The sequence below is a fragment of the Equus asinus genome, chromosome 22 (assembly GCF_041296235.1).
Source record: "Equus asinus isolate D_3611 breed Donkey chromosome 22, EquAss-T2T_v2, whole genome shotgun sequence".
NCBI lineage: Eukaryota > Metazoa > Chordata > Mammalia > Perissodactyla > Equidae > Equus > Equus asinus.
In genome coordinates, this window is record NC_091811.1 from 17,919,630 (window position 1) to 17,942,863 (window position 23,234).

The 23,234-nt window shown below is 52.8% G+C and overlaps 1 protein-coding gene across 1 annotated transcript in view; it reads left to right on the forward strand.

The window, feature by feature from the left end:
- Positions 1 to 286: 286 nt before the first annotated feature.
- Positions 287 to 23,234, forward strand: part of CD9 (CD9 molecule) — a 32,254-nt gene continuing 9,306 nt past the window's right edge. Inside the window, exons 1-2 of the mRNA XM_014841731.3 lie at positions 287 to 557; positions 21,251 to 21,353. Coding sequence (XP_014697217.1) covers positions 492 to 557; positions 21,251 to 21,353 — 169 coding nt within the window. The 5' untranslated portion in view covers positions 287 to 491. The remainder of the gene's footprint in view (positions 558 to 21,250; positions 21,354 to 23,234) is intronic.

Here is a 23,234-nt window from a genome sequence, read left to right on the forward strand (position 1 = left end):
AAAGTAGAGGGCTCGGGCGAGAAGCCCAGAACCAACAAGGCGAGGACCGGAAGGGCGAGGCCTCCATAGAACTCCTAGGTAAAAGCAGCAGGGGGGGCGGTCTGGAAAGACCCCAGGACGGCGGGGAGGATGGCGGGAAGAAGCTTAGGGCCAACTGGTGGGAAGAGGGCTGAGCTGGGGGCAGGCGGAAAAAGAGGGAAGGGTGGGCTCAGGGGGCAGAGGGCTGGGGCCGAGTCCCCCGGAACCTGGCGGGGGCGGGGCGCGGGCTGGGGGCGGGGGCGGGGGCGGGGCAGGCGGGGCCGGGGGGGGCGGGTCCTCGGCACATGCGCACCGCGGACGGCCGCGCACCGTAAGGAGTGGCACTTTTTAAAAGTGCATCCCGGAGGCCAGCCAGCAGCAGCCAGCACTCCGGTCCGAAGCTTGATCCCGCCCGTCCCGACCGCGCGCCCTAGTCCCGCACCAGTCCGGCCCAGGCCAGTCCAGTCCTCACCATGCCGGTCAAAGGAGGCACCAAGTGCATCAAATACCTGCTCTTCGGGTTTAATTTCGTCTTCTGGGTGAGTGAGCGCGACTGCCGCCTCGCCCTCCTCCCCGGGGCCACCTGTTCGCCCCGGGGACCCCGTGAGCGGTCGGGGGCGCCGGTAACTGGCACTGCTCGAGCCGGGCAGACTCTGGCGGGAGGAGAGTGGGCACTGCGGCCGCCAGTTGGCTCCTCGGCCACGTCCGAGACGGGCGGGGCGGCCACGTTCGCAGGGGGCTCCTCTGAAGCCGAATGGGCAGTGGGACGCGGGTGCCTGGTGACCTGGAGTCTGGGCACAGGTCCCGGCCCTCTCCTTCGCCGAGAGTTTGGGGTGGGGTTTGTGTCCGCTCCCGCTCCGAGCCCCTCCGAGTGCAGGAGGGGAACGCGCCAGGGAGGACCGAGCACTCCTCTTCTGGGACTCAAAACCTGGCAAGGAGACTGGCGGGCAGTGCAGTCTGTGAGCGGGGTGCGGTCTCCCAAGTGGCAGGGCCGCGAGGAGAGGAGCACGCGGGCGCTCCAGGGGACTTCGGGGGGGTGGCGCAGGCAGAGCCCAGCCAAGAGCCGCTGGCGCTTCTCCCCTGGAAAGGAAGGGGCGCGCCGGCCCCGCGGTGAGAGTCGGGGGCCGCCTCCACCCTCGAGGAGGAGCCTTCAGGCCCCGTTCTCTCGAGCTTTGATTCTGAGCCTCGGTGAGAAAGTCCGAGCTCCCTCGGAACTACCTGAAAGACTAGCTTGTCTTGATTTTTTTTTTCAAGCGCGATAAGTATCTGAACTGGAGAGGACTCCGGGAGAGCTGGGGAGGGCGGGCAGATGCCTATTGCACCTTTGGCGAGATGAGCCCTGTGTTTCTCCATTTCCGGGGAGACCGGGTGCCCGCCTCAGGGCCTCCGGCCTCGCCCCCACCCCGCCAGCCCAGCCAACGGCCAGGCAGGGCCACAGAGAGAGGACGGTCACCTGGAGAGGACACCAGGCCAGGGAGCTCCAGGACTCCCGCTGCTGGCCACGCTCAGCCTCTTGGCAGATGGGAAGTTTGAGAAGGGTGGCGGAAAAGGGGAGTGTCCCTTCCACACTTTCCCTTGGAGCTTAGGGGACCTCTGTGTCCTGGTGTTTGCCCCTCTGCAGTCAGGAAGGAGCTTGGAAAGGCAGCCCCTTTGCCACTCTCAAGAAAGATGGCTGTAGAAACAGGGGCATGCCACCAGAGGCTTGTAACAAAAAAAATGTACTTATTCCCCTGGGAGCTGGTCACTGGAGTCCCCACAGACCTTGGTGGGGCAAATCTCCTGAAGTTTAATCCTCTCTCCAGAGCTGACGGGGTGAGAGACTGACCTGCCCTTTCGAGAGTTACCGCACCCAACACATGCTCTGGTGAGGATGTTACCCTTTGTGCCCCGCCCAACCTTGACCTGCTTTCGGGAGATCCTCCTGCAGTGGGCACCCCGCTTCCTGGTGTTCCCACCAGCAGGCCAGCTAGCTGCCAGGCTCGGCTTCCTCCTCTCACCAACCCCTGGCACCAGAAAAGAATGTGGAAGGCGGGCTGGCCCCACCCTGCCCCACCCTGTCCTCTGGGGAGTTTTCCTCTCCCCTCCCAGCACAGTCTCTCCCCTCCCAGTCTGTTGGTTAGTGCTCAGCTATCTGCCTCGGCTGCATCAGGGTTTGGGGGTGGAGGGTAAGCACAGAGCAGCAGTGTGCGTCCGTACCCCCATCTGCCCCACAGCACACGCAGGAGCCTGATGAGAGGCGCCCACAGCCACCCCAGTATCTGCTCAGGCTCTTAGTATCTCCAACCTGCCACCCCTCCCAGATTCAGAGCCTTGGCCAGCTGCTAGGTGATCAGCATAAAACAGAATGACTCACTCTGGGGTTGTTTGCATTTAGAATTAGGAGTGACTTTAGAGATCATCCAGTCCAGCCCTCGTACTCACAGTGAGGAAGCAGAGAACCAGAGAGGGGTGGTTTGCCCAGGATCACAGAGACGGAGCCAGTACTGCAGCCCTTGGCCCCTTACCTCAGTCCTGTCCTCGTCCGTCTCCATCACAAAAGCAACAAGGGTCCTGGCAATGGGTTGGTGTAGGGGGTAAGCAGTAACTGCGTTTTCCTGAGTTAATTATTGTTCAGTAGTCTTGTATTAAGGTCCCTGTAGAGATGAAGTCTTCTGAGCTAGAGGGTGGAATAAAGAAATATCACGATCCACTTGTGCAGCATTTTGCAGTCTGCGAAGTCCTCTTCCAAGTCCCCTGACAGAGCCAGAGCAAGAGGCATTATCCCCATTTTACTGATGACCAGGAAACTAGTCCCCAGAGAGGTTAAGTGACTTGTGCCAGCGTCCTGTGGCGGCACAGCATCGGAAGTAGGTTTGAAGACAGATCTGTTTGGCTTCAAGTCCAGCGCACTTTCCATCCCAACCTGCTGCCATGCCCCGCTGGGTGGGAATGGAAGAAGGGTGGGAACAGTCTCAAAAAATATCTTTTAAGGGAAGCTGTGATCTAAGGGAACTGCTTGGACTGTTAGAAGTCACCACTTCTCTTTCTCTTTTGAGACCAGAAATTTGTAAACGTGGCTCTTGGGACCTGATGTGGGCTTGAAAAACAGGAGTTGTGAGGCCCCAGGCCACCAGGACCTCACGAGCAGAGGATGCTGAGAGGGCTGGTCTAGCAGGGATCCAGCGAGAGGAAGCCCATCTCAGTGGCAGTGGGGTGATCGGGGCGGAGTGGGGATGGGGTGTACCTCTTCCCTGGCCCCCGCTCCCAGCCAGGCGGGACCCTTGGTGTCAGCGGAGCCTGTGCTGCCTGTCCTCCCCAAGCAGGGCCTCTGATGCCTACAGCAAACCAGCAACCGGTCTGCTCTTCCAACGCCCCGGAACCGTAACTTTCCAGCTCTGATTCAGTTGTCGGTGCCTTTCCTTCAGACCTCCTGCCTGCCCGCCTCCAAAAGGGGCTGAGAGCGAAAACATCTTCCTGATGTCGGCGTGGTAGGCTCTCAAGCTGTAACCTGGGCAGCCGGGGCTAGGGCCAGGTCAGGAACCTGTCTCTCCCCACCCCTTTCCCTCAAATCCTAGGCCTGCATTGAGGGCCTGGTTCCTATCCCAGCTCCCTCTGCCCCCCATCTCACCCCTCGCCCTCCCTCGCTGATGGAAGTAGCAGGGGATTTCTCTTTCCCAACACACGTCACCTGGACCCATGGAGGCTTCAGGGAAACGTGGACAGAGACCTGGGCTGGGAATTCAGAGACCTGGTGTTGGGCCAACTCTGTCCCCAACTCACTTTGAAACCTTGGGCAGGTCACTTTTGTGCTGCAAACCTCAGTTTCCTCATCCGTAAAACCAGTGGGTTGAACCAAAATGTCTTGAACCAAAATGTCTCAAAAGCTCCTTCAGCTCAGTCTGTGAAACCAGCCTCTCCCCCACTGCCTACAGCAGTAAGACCTTCCCACGCAACCCAGAATCAGAGCCAGGAAATGAAATGAGCAGTGAGTTCTGAGGTTTGTCCTCGGAGCTTGGCGTCGTTGGACCGTTACCTCTGGGGTCTGCTTCTTGTGTCTCTTTCCTCACAGTTCCCTCTACTCGCCCTGAGTGGAGGTCTGTGTTTGGGGGTTCTCTGTTTTCATCAGCCATTTTTGGTGGTACTGCCTAGTGGTCAGAGCACCAGCTCTGGACTCAGTTTCCCCATCGCCAGATGCCTGCCCCATGGGCTGCTGCGAGGGTAAATGAGAGAATGGATGGGGTGCACTGAGCATAGTAGCCTAGTCGTAGATGCAGCGTTAACGTCCAGCTGGAGCTATTTTTATTCACCAGTTGAAAGTAGATCGCTGGGTAGGGTGGGTGCAGTTCCCTAAGAAGTGCGGCAGTTTGGACCACAGATGTAGCCAGGAGCACCCTGAGTCTGCACACCCCGCTCCCTTCTTGTCCTTCTCTTCCTGCTTCACTGCCAGCCTCATTCTTCCACCCGCCTCTGCGATTCCCACATCAGGACGCCGACTCCATTTCATGTGTGGCTACATGTGCGACTCTGGGGCGGCTCCACTTCTGAAAATAAAACTACACAGCAGAGAAACCCTCAGACCTCAGGATTCTGGGTCTGGGCAGGGTCTGGACTAGGGGCTGGTCTTGGCAGAAGCCCCTCCCACGCACCCTGCTGCCTCACCCAGAGGCTGTTTGCCTTCAGTGTTGGGCTGAGCAAGCAGCTGGGGCATTTGTGTGAAATGGCTTCCCACCTTTGGCACCCAGACAGCTGGAGCTCTGGGAAAGCCGGCTTGTTTGTACTGAAGCCAGCAGGTCCGGGGAGAGGTGAGGTGAGGCCAGGTGTCTGTATCTGCTAAGGAAAATAGGACTTCTCACCTGCCCAGAACCCTGGTGGCTGTTCCCCTGCTTTTCCCTGCAGTGGTTGTCGACAACAAGGACCTGATTCCTGACATGGGGGTGTGGGGGGGATTCCTCTACACACACCTGCACACACACACACACACTCACACACACACACACACACACACACTACACCTTTCTTTTCAAAGTGGCCCACAGCACCATTCCAGACATTACTCTTTTGTACTCGAAGGAAGTGACTGCTGTTTCAGACGCGAATTTGGAACCGCCTTGTAAAGTGGCCCCATGGAACGCCATCCTCGTCAGAGCACTTACTCTGCTAAATGAGTCTTCTGGGGCTTCAGGCCTCACAAGTCAGTGTGCTCACCTCTTCATTTTGTGTCAGACCTGAATCTTCCCCGTCACACACAGAGTTGAGTGTTCCATGTTTGGTTTGTCTGTTTTCCTGTCCGGCTCCGTTTTATGAGGAGGCATCGCTTTTGGAACTGGTCACACAGTTTGGGACTTAATAATATACCTTGGACTTACGAAACCACCTTTTCTTTTAAAGAACGGAAACCTTGACTGGGTGCATCTGGCTGTGAGGGTCAGGGACCTGAGGTCACGGTTACCGTGGCTGCTGTGGTCCTTTTGCCTCCTTGGGGGTTGTGTGTTCTAGATAGACCTGTGTCGAGTTGGGGAGAGGAGAGTGGAGAAGTTTCAGGAAGCTGCGTGTGTATGTTGTGTGTTCCTCCCTTGCCCAGGTTGGGGTCACTAGGACTTTATTTGGACCTGCCACAGGTCTTCTCAACCGAGGCCTTGCAGAAAAACGGTCTTTACCTCTCACATCCAGAAGAGCAGTGACTTCACTGTTTCAGGGTTTGGAAATCTGGGTCTGAGCCTGTTGGACCCGTGTTCTCAACTACCCTGAGATTTCCTTTGCAGCTGAAGGCATTCAGGAGACCGAAGGGCTAATCTTAACAATACATTTTTCTTAATTTATGGTTTTGAAGTCTGACTGCAGATCACTTGCCTGTTTCATCCCGTGGAAAAAGTCATGCTGGTCCAGGGACATTTTCATTTTCCATCAAGTGATGGCATACAGCTGTGGAAAGCAGCGTCCTGTCTCCAGATGAGATAATTGTGTAATAATTGCATCCATCCAATAACGCCCCTCCCCAAAAAATACTTAGTTCTGGATAGTTTTTAAGTATCGTGTGCTATCACCAACTGGTGGATCTTACTTTCTAGGGAATCCCGTGAAATCGATGGGATCTGCCTCCAGAAACATGTTATGCCCATTTTTTTGCTTTTTTTCTGGAGGCCCATGGACCTGAGGTTATAAATACCCCGTATTGGTTTTTCTCTCTTGGTTTCCAGGTAACCCCTGCTCTGTCTTGAATCCCATGTTTCTGCCATGAGAAGCAGGTTGCCTCACAGCTCCCTGGGGGTTGCATGGGGGAATAATGGGAGGACTTTGAGAAAGGCTTTAGAGAGCCCTAAGTTCTCTGATCAAGAGCAGCCCAGACTAGAGAGCTGGCCTCCCCTCCCTGCCTTGCTCTGACTCCCAGCTTAATCATTGCCCAAGGAGTGGCTTTGACTCTCCATTAATTTAATGAGTGTTCTGTATTTCTAGTCCACATGAAGGATCCAGCTTTATGAGCTGCCAGCCAAGTTTTGCATCTTGGGCTAGGTTTTCCCAAAGCGTGGGGATTTGTCTTCGTTCCTGAAGGGCAGGGTTCTGTCTTTCCTTCTTCCTCCTTCCACCAAATGGAGACTAGAAGGCTTGGCCAGCCTTCTCTCGCCTTACGCCTGAGTGCTTTGGAAAGGGAGAAACGTCTCCCAGGGGCCGTTTGGGGACTTGGATTCCTGAGGGGCCAATGTGCAGCCTGGTTAAGTAGCAAGGGAGGGCGAAGCCGGCTGACTTGGGGATGGACCCAGATTCGTGTGATTCCAGAGAAGATCCTGGGTAGAGGTTTGGGGACTACTGACTTGGAGCAAAAGTCAGTGAGTCCTTGTTCAATCCTCTCGCCAAGCATTGTGCAAGGGAGCAGAAACGATGGCTCTTGCTGGCTCTCTTAGGAAAGTAACTCTTCAAAGCTTACCCGGTGCATATTCAAGGTTCCAGGGAACCCCTGTCAGGCGAGCAGGCTGGCAGCCGTGACTTCTCCCAAGCTGCTGCCTCCCAGCTGCTCAGGAGGCAGCTCCTTGCTTTTGGTCCCAGTCTGAGCTGCGTGTCAGTGTCCAAGGGCAGAAACCATACAACACGTGGATCCCGGGAGGACATCTTCAACTGGATTAAAATACGACAAACTAAATCAGACAGTTTTATTGAATTTAAAACACATTTCTATAGCATTTTAAGTTTTCATTTATCTTTTTATCTTTAAACCTACATTGAATGAATAGCATGATAAATGATAGGGTTGATTTATTAAAGCTTTAAATGAAAAGATCAGCAAAATCATACTTAAGTTGTGAACTTGTTGCTCTTCAAGTCAGTAGAAGTTTGGTGTTTTTAAAAGATAGTCTGCTATAGACTGAATGTTTGTGTCTCTCCAAAATTCACTCGTTAAGTCCTAAAGCCCAATGCAGTGGTTTCTGGAGGCGGGGCCTTTGGGAGCTGGGTAGGTCGTAAGGGTGCAGCCCTCATGAATGGCATTAGTACCCTTGTGAGAAGAGGCCCCAGAGAGTTCTTCTTGCAACCACGTGAGATTATAGCAAGAAGACAGCCCTCTGTGAACCAGGAAGCAAATCCTCACCAGACACCAGTTGCTGCACCTTGATCTTGGACTTCCCCTCCTCCAGAACTGTGAGAAAACAAATGTTTGTTGTTGGTAAGCCCCCCAGTCTATGGCACTTTGTCATAGCAGCCCAAACGAACAAAGACACAGTTATTTACAGGTGCAAATCGAAAACCCCTCTCCCCTTCTAGAGGATCGATCGCGCTGTGCCAGTCTGCGTGCTCCCCTCACATCAGTGCCCCCTCTGATTAGGGGGCAGGGGGGCTGCCCTCACCCCCTCGGCAGCCCTGCTCCTAGTACAGAATGTGCACTTCAGTGATGGGAAACCCTTCCCACTGACTCTTCCTCCTGCTCACCCTCATGCAGTGTCATTGCCTTCTTCCTTGTGACGTGGGGCTGTGGATTTCAGTCTGTTACTGTTATGCTCAACCTTTTTCTTTCTTTTTTTTTTTTCTTCTCCCCAAAGCCCCAGCACATAGTTGTATATCCTGGTTGTAAGTCATTCCGGTTCTTCTATGTGGGACGCCACCACAGCATGGCTTGATGGGCAGTGTGTAGGTCCTCACCCAGGATCCAGACCCTGGGCTGCCAAAGCCGTGCGCACAAATTTGACCACTCAGCCAGGGGGCAGGCCACCATATGCTTAAACTTTTTAAAGCTTCCTTTCCATAAATCTGAGGGGGGTCTTCCCATACTTTACTTTTCCCCACTCCAGTCAAATTACAGCCCTGACTCCCTAAGACAGATAACCCTTAAGAGACCAGAAAACTGATTTCAGATGGAAATTAGATTCTCTTTCAGTGCTGGGCGTGGGGAGGAGCCCTAGTATGGGAAGCTGGCATTATCCTCACGTCGCAGGTGCCTCTCAAGACCCCCTGCCCAGGCATGTAACACAAGCCTGCACTGATGTCCTCTTGTGCCCTTTCCTGCCAGGATGGTGCTGTGGGGAGAGGGCAGAGGCTCTGTCCCACCTTGGGGCTATTCCTGTAGGGAACTTGATGGGCCACCACCCTGTCTGTGGACCTGGTGGCCAGCGGGCAGCCACAGCAGTGCCTGCACTTGCCAGGCTTGCAGCAGTAGTGACGCTTGGATGAGAAGAAAACGAGCCCAGTTACTCTGGAGAATCTGTTTCCCAGAGCAGTGCTTGTGTCCACACTGGATTTCTGGCCAGTACAGCAAGGGCGTGGACGGAGCCCTCAGGCCAGCGGCCAGCCAGAGGAAGCGAGGCTCTATCTCTCTCCAAACTCTGTCCACCTGCAGCTCCCCCAGAGAGGCCGGGCTCGGCTGGCACCTCCAGGCCAGGTGGCCGTTGCAGATGCCCTCCTCTTGTGAGAAGGGAGGGCCCTCTGCTCTTGCAGCTGGCTTTCTCAGGGCCTTTAAGGATGGAAGATGCCATTTTTGAAATGGGATCAGACATAGCTAAGAGGGAGAGAGGACAAAAGGGGAAAATTCTGGCTCTGAAATCAAAGAAACAGATCAAAAACGACAAACAGTTTAACAAGTGGTCGAGGATTTGGGCTTTGAGTCAGTGTTCTGAGGTCCGGTTCTGACTCAGCCACTTGTTTGCCTGCAGGACCTCAGACAAACTACTTCACTTCTGTTCCTGAGTGTTCATCTGAAAAATGGAAGTGAATTTGACCTACCTGGTGGGTCTATGGTACAAATTAAGTGATCCAGGTGAAGCGCTTTGGGCGGGGTGTGGACATAGCAGAAGTTGAGGTGTTTACTATCGAACAATTAAGAGACCTAAAGTGAAGGCTGGGCTCACGGAGAGGGACAGGGCGTGTGGTAGTCAGACATGCAGTTGGGGAACCTTGGCTCTCGCAGCCTTGCTGGCTTGGTGCTCAGAATGTCCCGTGACGGGGAGGAGGGCCATTTAGCTGAGCAGCGCAGGGAGTGCCTTCTGCCAACACTGCCGATCCACGCACCACGTAGCATTGCTTGAAAAGTGTCAGAGAAGGGGCACCTCCCACTTCTCAGGGCCGTGCAGGCAAGTGGTAGCTGGTCCTGCAGATGGAGTGAGAGCTAGCTGGTCCACATGGCTAGAGTGTCTGAGTGAGAGAGAGAGTGTGTGTGTGTGTGTGTGTGTGTGTGTGTGTGTGATCGCCAGACGTCTTAGTGAGGCATACACAATGGAAAACAAATGTGTGGTATTCTGGAATTGAAAGGAAAACATCCCCCAAAACAATCCCCCACATCAGATGATTTTGGTTAAGATCAGAATGCCTGCTTTCAGCAGAAAACGGATTTATAGGCTGGCTGGTGTGCGCTCCACGTCTGGCCAGCAGGCGATGGAAACTTGACATGAGATTTCTTGTTTAGAAAGAAGTTCCCTTGGGCGGAGGCCACCCTCCCGGTCCCTCAGCCCCAAAGTACTTAAGACCAGCACATCGTATTAGCCGAAGCTTTCCCCTCTCTTAGGCAGAATAAGGGCTCTGGCTTTTAAATGATGCTGACTTTCCTTGGAAGGGAGGATTTCTCAACTCTTGAACTTGTTCAGACCAGGTCACTGCCTAATTTCCATAAAGGTATGCTGAGAACAAGCTTACAAGGCCCTTGGTCCCCTGCCACACCCCAGAGAAGGGACCAGGCTACCTCTCTTCCACCAGGAATGAGACACCATGTGCTTTGCATGTGGCAGAAGGGGAGAGCTGACAGCTGAGGTGTCCCACACCTGCTCTGTGACCATGGGCGAGTTACTTTACCTCTCTGAGGCTGTGTCCTCATCTCAAACTGGGATGATCATAACTCCCTCGAAGGGTATAGCAGTCCCACCAGCGCCCTTAGATTCAGAAGGGGTGTAGAACTCTGTCTTCCAGAATTCCTCTACTCCCGGGAAATCTCTCACTGTTGCTGCTACAAGGTGGAGAGGGATGGGCAGAGAGGGATGCCCCTGTTAGCCTGAGGCCAGGCTTGAACATTCAAGCACAATTGCCCAGAAGAGCCAGGCTCAGTAAGAGGATGGCAGCTGCAGGCTGTAGCCACTGAGCCCCCTTCACCCCTCCGCCAAGAGGCCCCCACGTACGGCAGAATCCCCAGAAAGGGAGGCCCAAGGTCAGCAGCAGGCTGAGCATGTGCTTAGGGCCCCACAATGCAGGTAAGCCCACGGAAGCATAGGAAAAGCCAGTAAGCACATTTTTGTACTTCTTTTAGTTTTGATATTTTTTCGTATTGAATTTTATGAGTGATGGGGTAGGTGCCATAACCTTCTCAGTGTTTAGGGCCAGAAATGACCGCAAGAGGCAGAAGTCTGCCTCCCCAAGGACCTGGCTTCTCAGGGGTGGTTGGGTGTTTTGTTGGTGGTGTTGACCCCCCCACGGGTCCTGATGCTGCAGAAGAGCAGCATAGAGTAGCAGGGGGCCCTTTATGCCAAGAGTTGTTCTTAGGGGAAGGGAGGGGTGGCTTGTTAGAAATGTAGGTGGCGGGGGTGGGGGGAAGCAAATTGGTGACTCTCTGTTAGCCCCACTTTGCTTATTTGTGTAATGAAAGTAGTAATACAAGCAAACTCTTAGGGCCCTTAGGAGGAGTGAGGGGCTGTTTCATGTAAAGCTGATATCGTCATGCCTGGCTCATAGCCAGAGCTCAGATGTCAGCTTCTGCGGCTGGTGCTGTAGTTACTATTCCTACTGCCTCTCCTTAGAATTCTTCAGAGGTTGAGGTTGTCCTCAACGTTCACGAGCATCCGTATCTTATAACTGCAGTTCTGTGAAGCTACATCAGACAGGAGTGCTCAAAGCTGAAATTTGACCACTAGACTTCATCCTTTCCAAAGATGAGTTAAAGGGCTTGTCTTTTCATCTGCCTACGAAGTGCCCATTTCAGATTTCCCCAATTTGTGCAGGTGGGTGAGGAGAGGGACCGGTTGTGCACTCTGCTGGAAATGGGCCCATAAGGAGCCCCGTTAGCAGAGGCTCCCCTGTGATAACGGGATTCAGCCCTCGGAATCGAGGGAGGAAATCTAGTCGGCCTGCAGACCAGGAGGGTGGGCTCAGCACCTCTCCTTCACGTCCTTCTATTTGCTTCCCAAAAGGAGATGGATTCCTCTTACCTAGAATTTTCTTGACACCTTGTAGAGCCAGAGTCACCATTGCTTCTGTGTGGCTACAATGGGAAGAAGAGAGAAAAGGGAAAGCTGGCCCTCGTGCATTTTCCCTGGGACCCGATGATGGTGGGTTGAGACCAACACCTTTCCCAGCCTCGACAGAGGGAGAAAGGGGAGGGGAGAGACAGCACAAATCCAAAGAAGTTAGTGGTGGGAGCCCGCCCTCCCTCTGACCTTCACCTTGGCTGGTGCAATGCCCTGACCTGGAATTCCCCGGCTGCAGCAGGCCGGGTAAGGTTTAGGTTAGATCGTTTTGCCAGATTCAGCATGTGCAGACCGCCCTCTTGGCCCCCAGGAAAAGTCCTCGGGGTTCCCATTCTTCCCATTTGCTAGCTGGGCAGAGAGGGAGCACAGTGTGTTGGGAACGATCTGGTTCAGTGTGAGCTCTGCCTCTTGCTGGCTGTGTCTTTTTGAGTGAGTTACTTAACCTCTTTGAGCCTGTTTCTTCCACGAGATAAGGATGATGAGAGGATTAAAGAGCCAGTGTACACACACCAGCTCCTATAATGTGGGACAGGCGTGGGCACTCAGTGACTGCTACTGTTGGTATATTACTGATCTTCCTTTCCCCGGCATCTGGAAGTGTTGCTAATGGACAGCAAAGCCTGCCAGAAGTCAGGTCAACACTAGATAACCTAAAATGTCATCAGCCATCAGCCTCTGCATGTATTCTTTAAAGAAAATTTCTTTTTTCTAGAATTAGGGTGGTTTGAGGAAGAGTCCACGCTCATACATAACAGCAGCCTGACACAGGGAGAACGCAGGCTGCAGAAATTAGGGGGAAGTTTTTACCAAGAGCACCCAGCATCGGAGGCTTCAGGGGTCGTTCTGGCTTCCTGGGGCGGGCGGGTCACGGGGCGGAGCCTGTGTGGTGAATGCACATTAGGAAGCCAAATGCAGGTTCTAGCTCCAACCATTTATGACTTTCCAGGCTCTGGGTTCGGGATGGAGTTGTCCGGCTGGTATCTCTGTTTCTTCCCTCTTGCTTCCTTCCCTCTTACCTGTCCTGTTTCCTCCCCACTGACTGTCGCTGTGCACCAATTCACGGAGGTGTCTAGCCCCAGTCGCTGCAGGGCATCTGAGCCCACACCCTCCAGATGGGAGTGTAAAGTGGAATGGTGACATTTTGCTCCCTGTTGTGTGGAGCCTGTGAGCCTCCGTGACTCAGATGGGGAAGCTCGAGCCCAGAGCAAGGTCACACATCTGCTCCTAGGCCGCACGCTCTTCAGCACTACCATTTAGAAAGCTCGTCTCTGGGCTCAGAACCCCCAGAGGAAGCTTTTCCACGTCCCCCGGTTGTGCGGTGTTTAAATGAAGGCTGATCACAGTGGTTCTCAAACTTAAGTGAGCATCAGGATCGTCCGGGGGCCTTGTTAACACGCAGATTGCTGGGCCCCACGGCACTCAGGTTTCTAACTGAGTAAGTCTAGGATGGGGACCGCGAAGTTGCATGTCTCCCAAGTTCTCAGTGCTGCTGCTGCTGCAGCTGGTCTGAGGACCCCGTGTTGAAAATCGCTGGCCTAGAGAAAACTTTCCCAGCGGCCGTTGAGGATGCAGGCTCCTACAGATTTAAGCGCTGCCCTAAGATGGGAAGGTCAGTATAAGCCCCGAGAGCAGAAGTTGTCTAGAGGGACGAGATGACCCCAAGGTGATGATACTCACAGGGAACTTGTTCTCCAGGGCTGTGGTCTCTGGGGCTTTTCAACTCGTCTCTAATAAAACTAAAGTTAATAATGTGCCCCTGTTGTCATCTTTAAATTCTGCCGTGTGCTAACAGTTTACTTGTGACTGAATGAAAGCAAGTCATGGCAGTTTTTTTCCTGCTGAGTAGAGTGGAGTCTGGTTTTTGTTGTTTTGCTGTACGCTGGGGCTGGATGAGGGAGGACTCCAAGACCTCTGCTCCTGCCCAAGTGGCTTTGCCCTTCCAAAGACAGCAGCTCAGCCCTCCTGTGGGGAGGACTAGAAGAGGCAGCGAGGACTGGGCCCCTGTTTGTTCTTGCTGGCAGGGCCCTGCCCAGCGTCCTGCCAAGTGAATCAGCCCATCCATCAGCCCAGCCGGGCCTGGCATTCAGCGGTGAGCCGGGGTTGCCATGGAGATGGGTGAGGCCCCGAGCCCACAGGTCTGGGTGGCCTGACTTGTTTGTAAATGTTGAAGCCTGTGTGAACATAGAGGCCCTTATCTCCACTTCTGAGGCTTTCTTAAAGCGTGACTGGTATTTTGGGGCCCAGAAGAGCTGGTGGGGAAACTTGCATCCTGGGTGTTCAGTCGGTTGCAGACTTCCTGGGTGACTTCCTTAAGCAGCTGTGCCTACAGGTCTCCCAAGTCCAGTACGTTTTTTAAAAACTCCAAGGCTGATACGTATCTTGCTGAAGGAGAGAAGTAGAGAGAGAAAATCCCTTCTCTCTCTGTTATCTGCCCCTTTAATAACTCCTTTGTGCAGAGTTAATTCGCCCACAAAGCAGCCTGTGACTCATGGAAGGACAGAGGCCTCCAGTCTTAGCCCACAGCCTCCCGTTAACCTTCCTTCCCCACTTGGCTTCGGCCATTCCGTTCTGATCCTAGGGGAGCTCTGCGGGGCAGCACGTGGGTGTGCAGAAGGTAAATTTATCCATCTTCCCCCACCCCACAAGCCTCACACAGACTCACAGAAACCAGAACCCTGATGTCCTAGATTGCCCTGCTCCCGCCCAGCCGCCTTCTCATATCATAGAAGGACACACAGCACGGCCGCCAAGCGCCATGCATGGCCCACTGTCATCGAGTGTCTTTCTCGAGGTTTATTGTTGTCGTGAAGCTGGCTGGCTCTAGCACGTCCCAGTTTTCAGGGTGTTTCACACACATTGCCTCATTCGGTCCTCACCTTCAACCTAGGACCCGTATCATACTGTCTTTTCTTAGAAATGAGAACACTGAGGTTCAGAAAAGCTGAGGCAAGTGCTTGGTGTCATCCAGCTCCTAGGTGGCATCACCAGAATGAGACCTCAGAGTCCAGGCCCGTGCACTCGTCCAGTCATTCTCAAGAGGTGTGCGGTGGAGTCCCCTGGGTGGAGCTGAGGCGGAAGCGTGTTTAGAATTCCCCCAGGTGACTCTGACATCCACCCTGTGTGGGTGGCACAGGCATGCGAGTGACAGGTGACAGAGCCGGGGCCTCCTACTCCTTGCTCAGGTCCTTCTGTTACACCACCTGCGCCTCACTGAAAACTGTTGCAGCGTCTCTGACCACAGGCTCACCAAAGTAATCAGACAGCCATTGCTTTCCCAGAAGGACTGTGGGAAGTGGGGAGGAAAGCGCTGCCTTCCTCCTGACCCCATCCTACCACCGCCGCCCCCTCCATCCCCTCCCAGTGTGACAGGTGCGACCACCTCAGGTCTGAGGCCGGCCTCAAAGGGAAACCACTTGTGGAGAATGATCTGCTCTCCACTTTCTGGGCTTTCTAAGACAGCTGGATAGAGAAAACGTACTGAGTAATTTGTCCTTTAAAAAAAAATGTGACCAGTCAGGTCGTATTACAGAAGAAAAGGGGACCTAGGTGAGATCACCCAGTTTGTTTGCCCTGAGAGGATTTTTTCCACCTGGGGATGCGATGCAGTGCAACACACACACACACACACACACACACACACACACACACACACATACATACACTGAATCTCTTCAGTCAACCCTTTGCTCTTTTCTGTCTTGTCACCACCTCGTCTTCTGCAAGGTTACTTCAGGTGTTTTCATCAGTGAGGCCGCCTGGATGTAAACACCTCGTCAGGTTCTAACTGGAACCAGTTTTGCAAACTTGGCATAGGGTCCAGAGCAGCCAGGTGCCCCCAAGCAGTGTGACCCTTTGATTGTTTTCAGTCCCCCTTTGGAACTGGTTTCCTTTAATGCCAGGTGTGTGCTTCAGTGTCAGGTTTCTGGGCCTGCCCCCGTAGCAAGATTTGTGGTGTGACCCACTGAAAGCCTGACCTGTGCGCAGGTGCCTGGTGTGAATGTGCGTCAGTAGCGAATGAATGTGCTGAGAGAGGAGATGGCCAGGAAGCTGTCCACCATGGCCTTGAGCTTGGGGCAGCGCTGGGTGTTCATGTCCCCTGAAATCAGCAGAAGCCCCAGGTGACTGGGTTCCCTGTGTGTTCATCCAAAGTTGAGGTGTCTAACTGGACTTTGGGGGGTGAGGACAGCCATGCATGGCCTTTTCATAAACTCTCATTTTCAAAAGACTTCATATGTATTTGTCCCTAATTCTCACTGTGACATTCATCACAGGTCCTCGTAGCTCTTTCTCACTATTTTCTCTGGGCAAGTAATTATTCTTTGTAGATTGTGACTTTTATTGTGAGATATTAGAAGATGGATCTGGATGAAAAGCCAGGTGGGAAAGGAGGCTTGTCCAAGGGGAGAAGACCCAGGAGAGGAAATTCTGGTGGGTTTCAGAGATTCTCTTTCATTGAAGTAATTATTCATCTATTGAATAATTATTTACTAATGACTGTTCTGTCCAAGTGCGGATGGGGCAGAGGGGAGCTACTAAATAACTAAGAAACAGCCCTGCCCTCAAGGTGCAGATGCTCTAGTGAGACGTGAGATGAGCACAAGCAAGAGAGGGAGGGAGGATGCTGGGAGAAGAACAAATGTGGAGCTCGGGATTGCACTTCCTTGGGAGGAGACTGAGGAAATCTTGGGGAAGCAGCAGGCCTAGTGGCCAGAACAGCTTTCCAGGAGGAGGGACTTGCGTGATCGATAGAGAGGTGTAATGAGCAGAGGTGGGAGTACACGAGACTTATTTGGGAGACTTTGAGCAATTCCATCGAAGGAGCAGATGCGGAGCAGGCGGGGTGGAATGGTGTGCTGCTGAGAGACCACAAAAGGTTATGATGGAGCAAAAGCCCTGAATGTTGGTGACCCACCTCAGCTGTCCGCAGCCTTTCAGAGAAACAGCTGCAGCCCTGCATGAAGGGCAGCAGGCAGGCCGGGAGAGTGGAGCAGTGCCCGCTTCTTCATGAGGACTTGGAGGGGCGTGAGCTGCAAGCTCAGGTCTTGAAGCACCGAGCAACCAGAAGGAGCAGGGAGGCTGGAGGAGGAGAGGGTTTGGTGTTTAGGATAGAGAGACCTGCCCACATGTGTTGGCCCCGAGTGAAGCGGTGGCAGAGACTGAGGACAGAGGCAGGAAAGAGAGGGATGCATGCATGGAGCAGGTTCTTGAAGGAGACAGGACACTTTGAAAGAGAGGCCCCATCTTCATATATATAAATATATATACACACACACTTTTAAAAAGTTTCAGAATAGTTTTAGATCTACAGAAAAATTTGCAGATTACCTAGGGAGTTCCCTCATTCTCCTCGCTGGTTTCGCCTGTCATTGACATCTTACCTTATCATGTTACATCTGCCACAGCTGAGAAACCAACGTTGGTACCTTACTGTTCACTGAACTAGAGTTACTTAGCTCTCACTTGTTTTTCCAGTAACCTCCTCTTCCTGTCCAGGATCCCATCCACGATCCCACATGACTGGTGTTGTGTTCCCTCTGTCCCCTTTGTTCTGTGACTGATTCTGGCTTTCCTTGTTTCTCCTGACCTTGCCAGTTTTGAGAAGCACTGGTCGAGTATTTTGTAGAATGTCCTCAATTTAGGTTTGTCCCATGTTGTTCTCATGGCCCCTCTTCAAAGAAAAAAATGAGCGTGCGTGAAGAAAAGAAAAAGTTTCCAATAAAACAATGGGGAAAAATATCCTTTTTCTCCCTGCACTGTCAAATGGATGGGACCATTTCTGTCCTGGAGGCAAAGGAGCTTTTCTCAGCAAAACCAGAATGTTTCCCTTGGGCTTTAATTGGAAACAGAGGTAACCACGCAGGCTGGGCAGGGCTGGGCAGGGAGTAGCGGTGTCGACGTCTTATTTCCATCCCTGACAGACCAGGTGGTGATCTTGGGCAGGTCACTGTCCTCTTTCGAGGGCTCTGTGAGCAAAGAATTGTCTGAGCATCCGCATCCGCGTCAGGCCTGCTCGGATCCAGCAATGATTGGCAGGAGTGAGGCGGCAGCCATTGCAACTGTGTGGCCGACAGTCCTGCCACATGTCAGTGAATTCACCTGGAGGAAACCGTCAACTTCTTGGCCTCCCAAATGACTGTTTTCTTATTTTATGGAGTCCCTCAATAATTGGGCACCCTTTTTTAAAGGTTAAAGCTCTCTTTGGTTCCTCCTGGTCCCTTCTAATTTAGTTTCTCCTAGTAGTCAAGCAGCTGGGGGCAAGAGCCAGATGGGGGCTGGGGAGCCCCTCTGTGCCACACCAAAAAGTGAGTTCTCATGGAAAGTACTCTGAGCTCCTTAGATAGTGCTGCCTGCACAGCCATGGGAGCCATTATTAGGCGGTGCCAGTTACACATGTTTCGTGGCCCTGTGCCCCACCCCCCAAGCCAACTGAAGCAATTTCTCCAATAGCATTACAGAAATGGGGCAGCTGATAGCTTATACAGCATCCCCTCGTGCCAATTAACTCAGTAATTTAATCAAAAAGGCATCAGGGCTCAGTCCTCTGTGATTTTGGTGAACCAAGTGCTCGCCCTCCTGGCCCTGACCTCCCTTCCCCCTGGGTTTTCTTGAACCTTCCTCCCCTCTTACGGTGAGTTTTTAGGCATGAGAGACAGATCCAGTACCGCTTTTTCCATTTCTCCAGAGTTAGCCACTTTTCTTTCCCCATCTCAGCAAAGTCTTCGTTGACAACGAGGCAGCAGGACCTTAGGTTTGGGGTGGGGTCCAAACATGCGGGACTCCCGACTCCTGGATCTGGCCTTGTCCTTGGCCGGAGTGAGACCTGGACTCCTCCCCCTTCTGGTTCCAGTTCTCCAGCACAGGGTCCTTCTTGCCACCTGTGCAGGTAGACCAGATAAGTGAATGGACTTCTACAAATTGGCTCAGATGCTTGAAATGACGAAACGTAAGAGGCCTGACCATTGGAGGTTTGATTTGGGTGCCCTGCCGGTGAGAAGCTTCTGTGCAGAGTGCAGCTTTCTCAAATCGTTGTAGCTTAGTTTTTTGGATGGGATTGTTTTATTTCCATGGTGACTTGCTTAAGAATTTGCCTGACAGAGTAAGAGGCAGGTGGGTAGTTTTATCAACAGGGAGAATGAGATGCCTTGAGGATAATTCTTTGATAAGCACAAGCCCGGAGCAGAGGGACAGTAAAGGGCAGTGCCTCTCAGGTCCCAGGTGTTCTCAGCAATAGCACCACCAAGATGAGGGCGAGAGGGAGGTCAGGGTTTATGGCTAAGTCTAGCCAAGACTTAGCCTCGGCCTACAGGGTTCTCTTGGGTCAATGCCTTCATGGCCACAAGGAAGCCAGCAGCCTCAGTCTCCCATTTCCCTGGGGTCTGATTGAGCCTCCATGGGTTGAGGGGAAGAGGGGAAAAATATCACCTTATTTCTTTTGACTTTCCAGGACCCCAGGGGAGCTGGGCCGGGGCCTGCCCACCATGGAGTCTATACCCACTCAGTGTGCATGCGTCCAATACCCAGTGTACGGGGAGGGACATCCCCACTGGGCCCCACAGTGCCCCTGTCCTGACGGCGGTGTGTCTGAATCAGGAGAACCCAGTCTGAACCAGAGTTTCCAGGCTGGGGGCAGGGAAGAGGCTCGTCCTTCTCCCCCAGGAGCCATGTGTGCTGTCTCTGGATTAAGCCAGGGGACCCTCACTCGCCCACATGTCTTTTGTTAATAAGGAAAACCTGACCCACATGTTTGAGCCCAAAGCTCTCAGGTTCGTTTTAACTCTAAATTCCTACTCCTTCAAGCCTGGCGTCTGTGAGTCTTTCTTCCCCGCACTGTCCAGCCCTGGGGCACTTGGCCTCGTGTGGTTCTTACTGATGTCTGATGCTACCTTCCCTAAGATGAGGCCTGAGAGGTCTGGGAAGACGCGGACTGACTGTCCACAGGGGTGGGCGGGCAACACCGTGACCCGAGTGCTGACAAAGGCATTCTCCCAAAGCCGTTTGGCACCTCCTTCAGAAGTACTTCTAGTGTGACCTCCTGTATTCTTTAGCCACACTTAGGAACAGAATAAGAGGCAAGGAACGGCCGCATCTCACCGTTCCTGTTTTACAAATGTGAAAACGGAGCAGTAGCACTCTAAGCCAGGAATTCCAGATCCTTATTGTGGAAAGGAAATACACTCGTGTCAGCTGCCACCACTGGGGGTCTAGGCAAGGTTTGACTCGACTGCAGGCTGATGACTTGCCACCTCCACTCTTCAGCCAACACGTCCAAACCCACTGCCAAGTCATGGGGAAAAGGAGAGGAGCAAAGAAGGAAAGAAAGAGAGGCCTGTCCACACCACAGGCTCTGCCAGCTCATGGGGCAGAGAACCAAGCTCACTGCCGAGCAGGGCTCTGACACAGGGCGCCTCTGTTGAGGAGAGTAGGCCAGCGAAACCTGGGGCCTGGGCGTTGGCCGGGAGCCCACACTCACGCATCCAGCCGGCCTCTACACTGCAAGCTGTGAGTCACTCCCGGGCGAGCGCTGATGTGAGCTTGAGAGCCTAGGAGCTCAGCTGGCGCCGGGAGTGGGGAAGGGCCTGGCAGGAGGCCTCCACAGGCGTCCACTTCAGCAATACCAGGGGCTCAGTTCTGTCCCTTACTGGGAAAGTCTGCCCTTTAGGGTCCAGTGTCTCAACCTGCCCACCTACGACAGGGGATTTTCATAAAATTGTAAGGTTAGAAGATTACGTGGAGGTTTCTGGATGTTTATAAGGATGTCTGCTGTTTATAAGAATCGCCTGTAAGGAAGCGTGCACCTGAAACCTGGAACTGGGCGGGTCAGCTCGTAAGGTTCCTCTGTGCGAAGAAGGCAAGGACCAAACCTGGGCAACTGAGGGGACACTGTGTGTCATTTACTGAGCAGTGCGGCTTGATGAGGAATCACAGCTGCCCTCATTGGCACATGGGTGTGCCCTTGCGTGACTTTTTCTCCTTTTTTTATTGCATGGTATATATACAGAGTAGTGCATAAAACATGAACAGTTTAAAGAATAATCATGAAGTGAATATCCATGTTTCCATGACCCAAGTCAAAAGCTAGAATGGTGCCAGTGCCTGCGTCGGTGCTTGTCCCTTATCAGAAGCCCCTCCCTCCCCTTACAGGTCACTGCTCACTTGATTTTATGATAATCACTTTTTTTTCTTTTGTCGTTTCTGTGCACACATAAACAGCAAAGTAACTTTGAACTCTGTGGAATCATATTGTATGTGTTCTGCGGCTCCTGCTTCTTTTGGTTAGCATCCTGAGAAGCACTCACAGTATTGCTCTTAGCTACAGCCATTCATTTTCAGTGCTGTATAGTATTCTGTTGTCCATAAAGTAGCTGTCCTGCCACTGTACTTCTCAGAGATAATTGTTTATTCCCAGCTGGCGGATATTTTTAGCAAATGGATTGATTCCCCCACCCCCACCCTCACCCTGGCTGCTGCTACTCCCAGGGGCATGGAGGGGTAGGGAGGGACTGCGAGTTGTCCCGAGGTCCTTTGCAAGTTTCATCCTTCAGCAGTCGGGGACCATGCTGTCCCTGGCAGCCAGGATTAACGCTGATGTCCTTTGTACCTTGCAGCTTGCTGGAATCGCGGTCCTTGCCATTGGACTATGGCTCCGATTCGACTCTCAGACCAAGAGCATCTTCGAGCAAGAAAATAATAATTCCAGCTTCTACACAGGTGAGGGGGGAAGACTTGGTGCTTCCTCCAACTGTGGAGATGCCGGCTGTGTTGATCCAGGGCCTGGGCAGGGAAAGACTTCTGCTCTGCCCACATTGGCCAGTCATGTCACTTTCAAGCCGTGCTTCTGTGTAGTTGTGCCCATGCATTTGCATTTGACTGTGATGGTTTCTTTTTCATGCTAAGTCTGGCATCTTGACCATTCCCTGATGTGAACTTGCCTCTGCCAAAGTTGCTGCTACTCTTGAAGGTTTAAGAACCTCAGTTCTCATCCCTGATTCTCTCTAATTTCATATCTTCCTGGGCTTGATCATTTCCTTAATTCAAAAAACTTTGTCCTGGGGATCCCAGTGCCAGGAAAAGGAGACATGATTTCTCCCCATTGGGAGTCTGACACCCAAAAGACCTGCCTCTCAGATACTACAGTCAAATTTATACGAGGGACTAGCAGACACGCCAGCCCTTTGGACCCCTCGTGCTGGTGCACGTGCCATGGGTGTTAAGTTTTGTTTGTTTGTTTTCTAGAGTGCTTTTGCTTTAGGGCAAAGATTTCTGATTTAAACATGAATAGACATAGCAGGTTTATTTCTACACATGGACATCTTGACATCTTTTCCAGCAGCATTCTGTCACTTTCACCACTGTATCACCATGCAAACACCTCTCCAAAAGGAGACGGAGCACTGAGGCCTGTCGAACACCATTCCGCAGTGTCCGAGTCAGCTCACGGGGTCTGTGGCTCTCCCTTCTGCCTGGTTTGGGCATAGGAAACACTTCATTTGCGGGAAACAAAAGCAGCCCCCTATTTTTAGGATAATGCTGTCATGTCATCAGGCTCAAAGTGTAAGTTTGGTCACTTCCTTCCCACCCACCAAACAAGTTATTTTTAAAAAGGAGAGAGAAAACAGTCTGAAGAGAGTGATCGCCCAGGCCTTCAGGAAGAATGCAGTGGCTGGCCAGCATGCGAACCCCTGCCTGCCCCCCAAGGCTGGACTTGAGCAGGCTGGCACAGCCCGCTTGGTGGCATGGCAGGCGCCTGGGCCCCGTGGAGAGTTTCCCTCCTTTCGTTGCTTTCTGTTGTTGTTATTTGAGATTTTAGGGTGTGTCTCCCTATTGTAAGAAAAAAAGTGACGGTAGGAAAAACACAATATAAGGTTTTTTAAAAAGACTACACATACACAGAGTTTTTAGGGAGCAGGTTTCCATGGTGTGCTGACTTGTTTCAGCAACAGTGGGGTTTCTTTGTGAGCCTTCCTGGAATGCCGCCCTGTGAAGCTGGAGCAGTGGTGGCAGGAGGTGGGAGGGCGCTGGGGGAGGCCTTGAGCACTCTGGGTCATGTCATATCGTGTCGTGTCACACCAGGGAGCTGTGAAGGCTCTGTGGGGAGAGCAGATCTGCCGACAGCAGCGTGGAGGCAGGTGGCACGGTTTCAGGCTGGTCGTCCTGAGGAGAGCCCCCAGTCTCCCACGCCCCGTCTCCCATTGTTCTCTGCAGGGGACCTGGCTCCACGCTCTCTGGCTGCTCCCAACAACCCGGTTTCCATCTTTTGTTGTCTAGGAGTCTGGCTAATTCTGTGTCTTTTTAGACGTGGGAGGTCAGGATCCCCTTGGTGAGTGGATGGAATTGGGAGGAACCACTCACATTTTTGAACCCTTCATTGTATGTCTCATTCCTCACACATATTGTTGTGTAATTTCATCCCCTGCACTCCTCAAGGGAGGTAGAATGATTCCCATCTCATGGATGAGAAAACCGAGGCTTTGAGAGGTTAAATAACTCGCCCAAGCTCGTAACCCTCAAGAGGCAGGGCTGGGATTTGAAGCCAGGCCTGTGACAGCTGCTTCTTGTATTATCTGTGCTCGATTGTGGGGGACTTCCCCT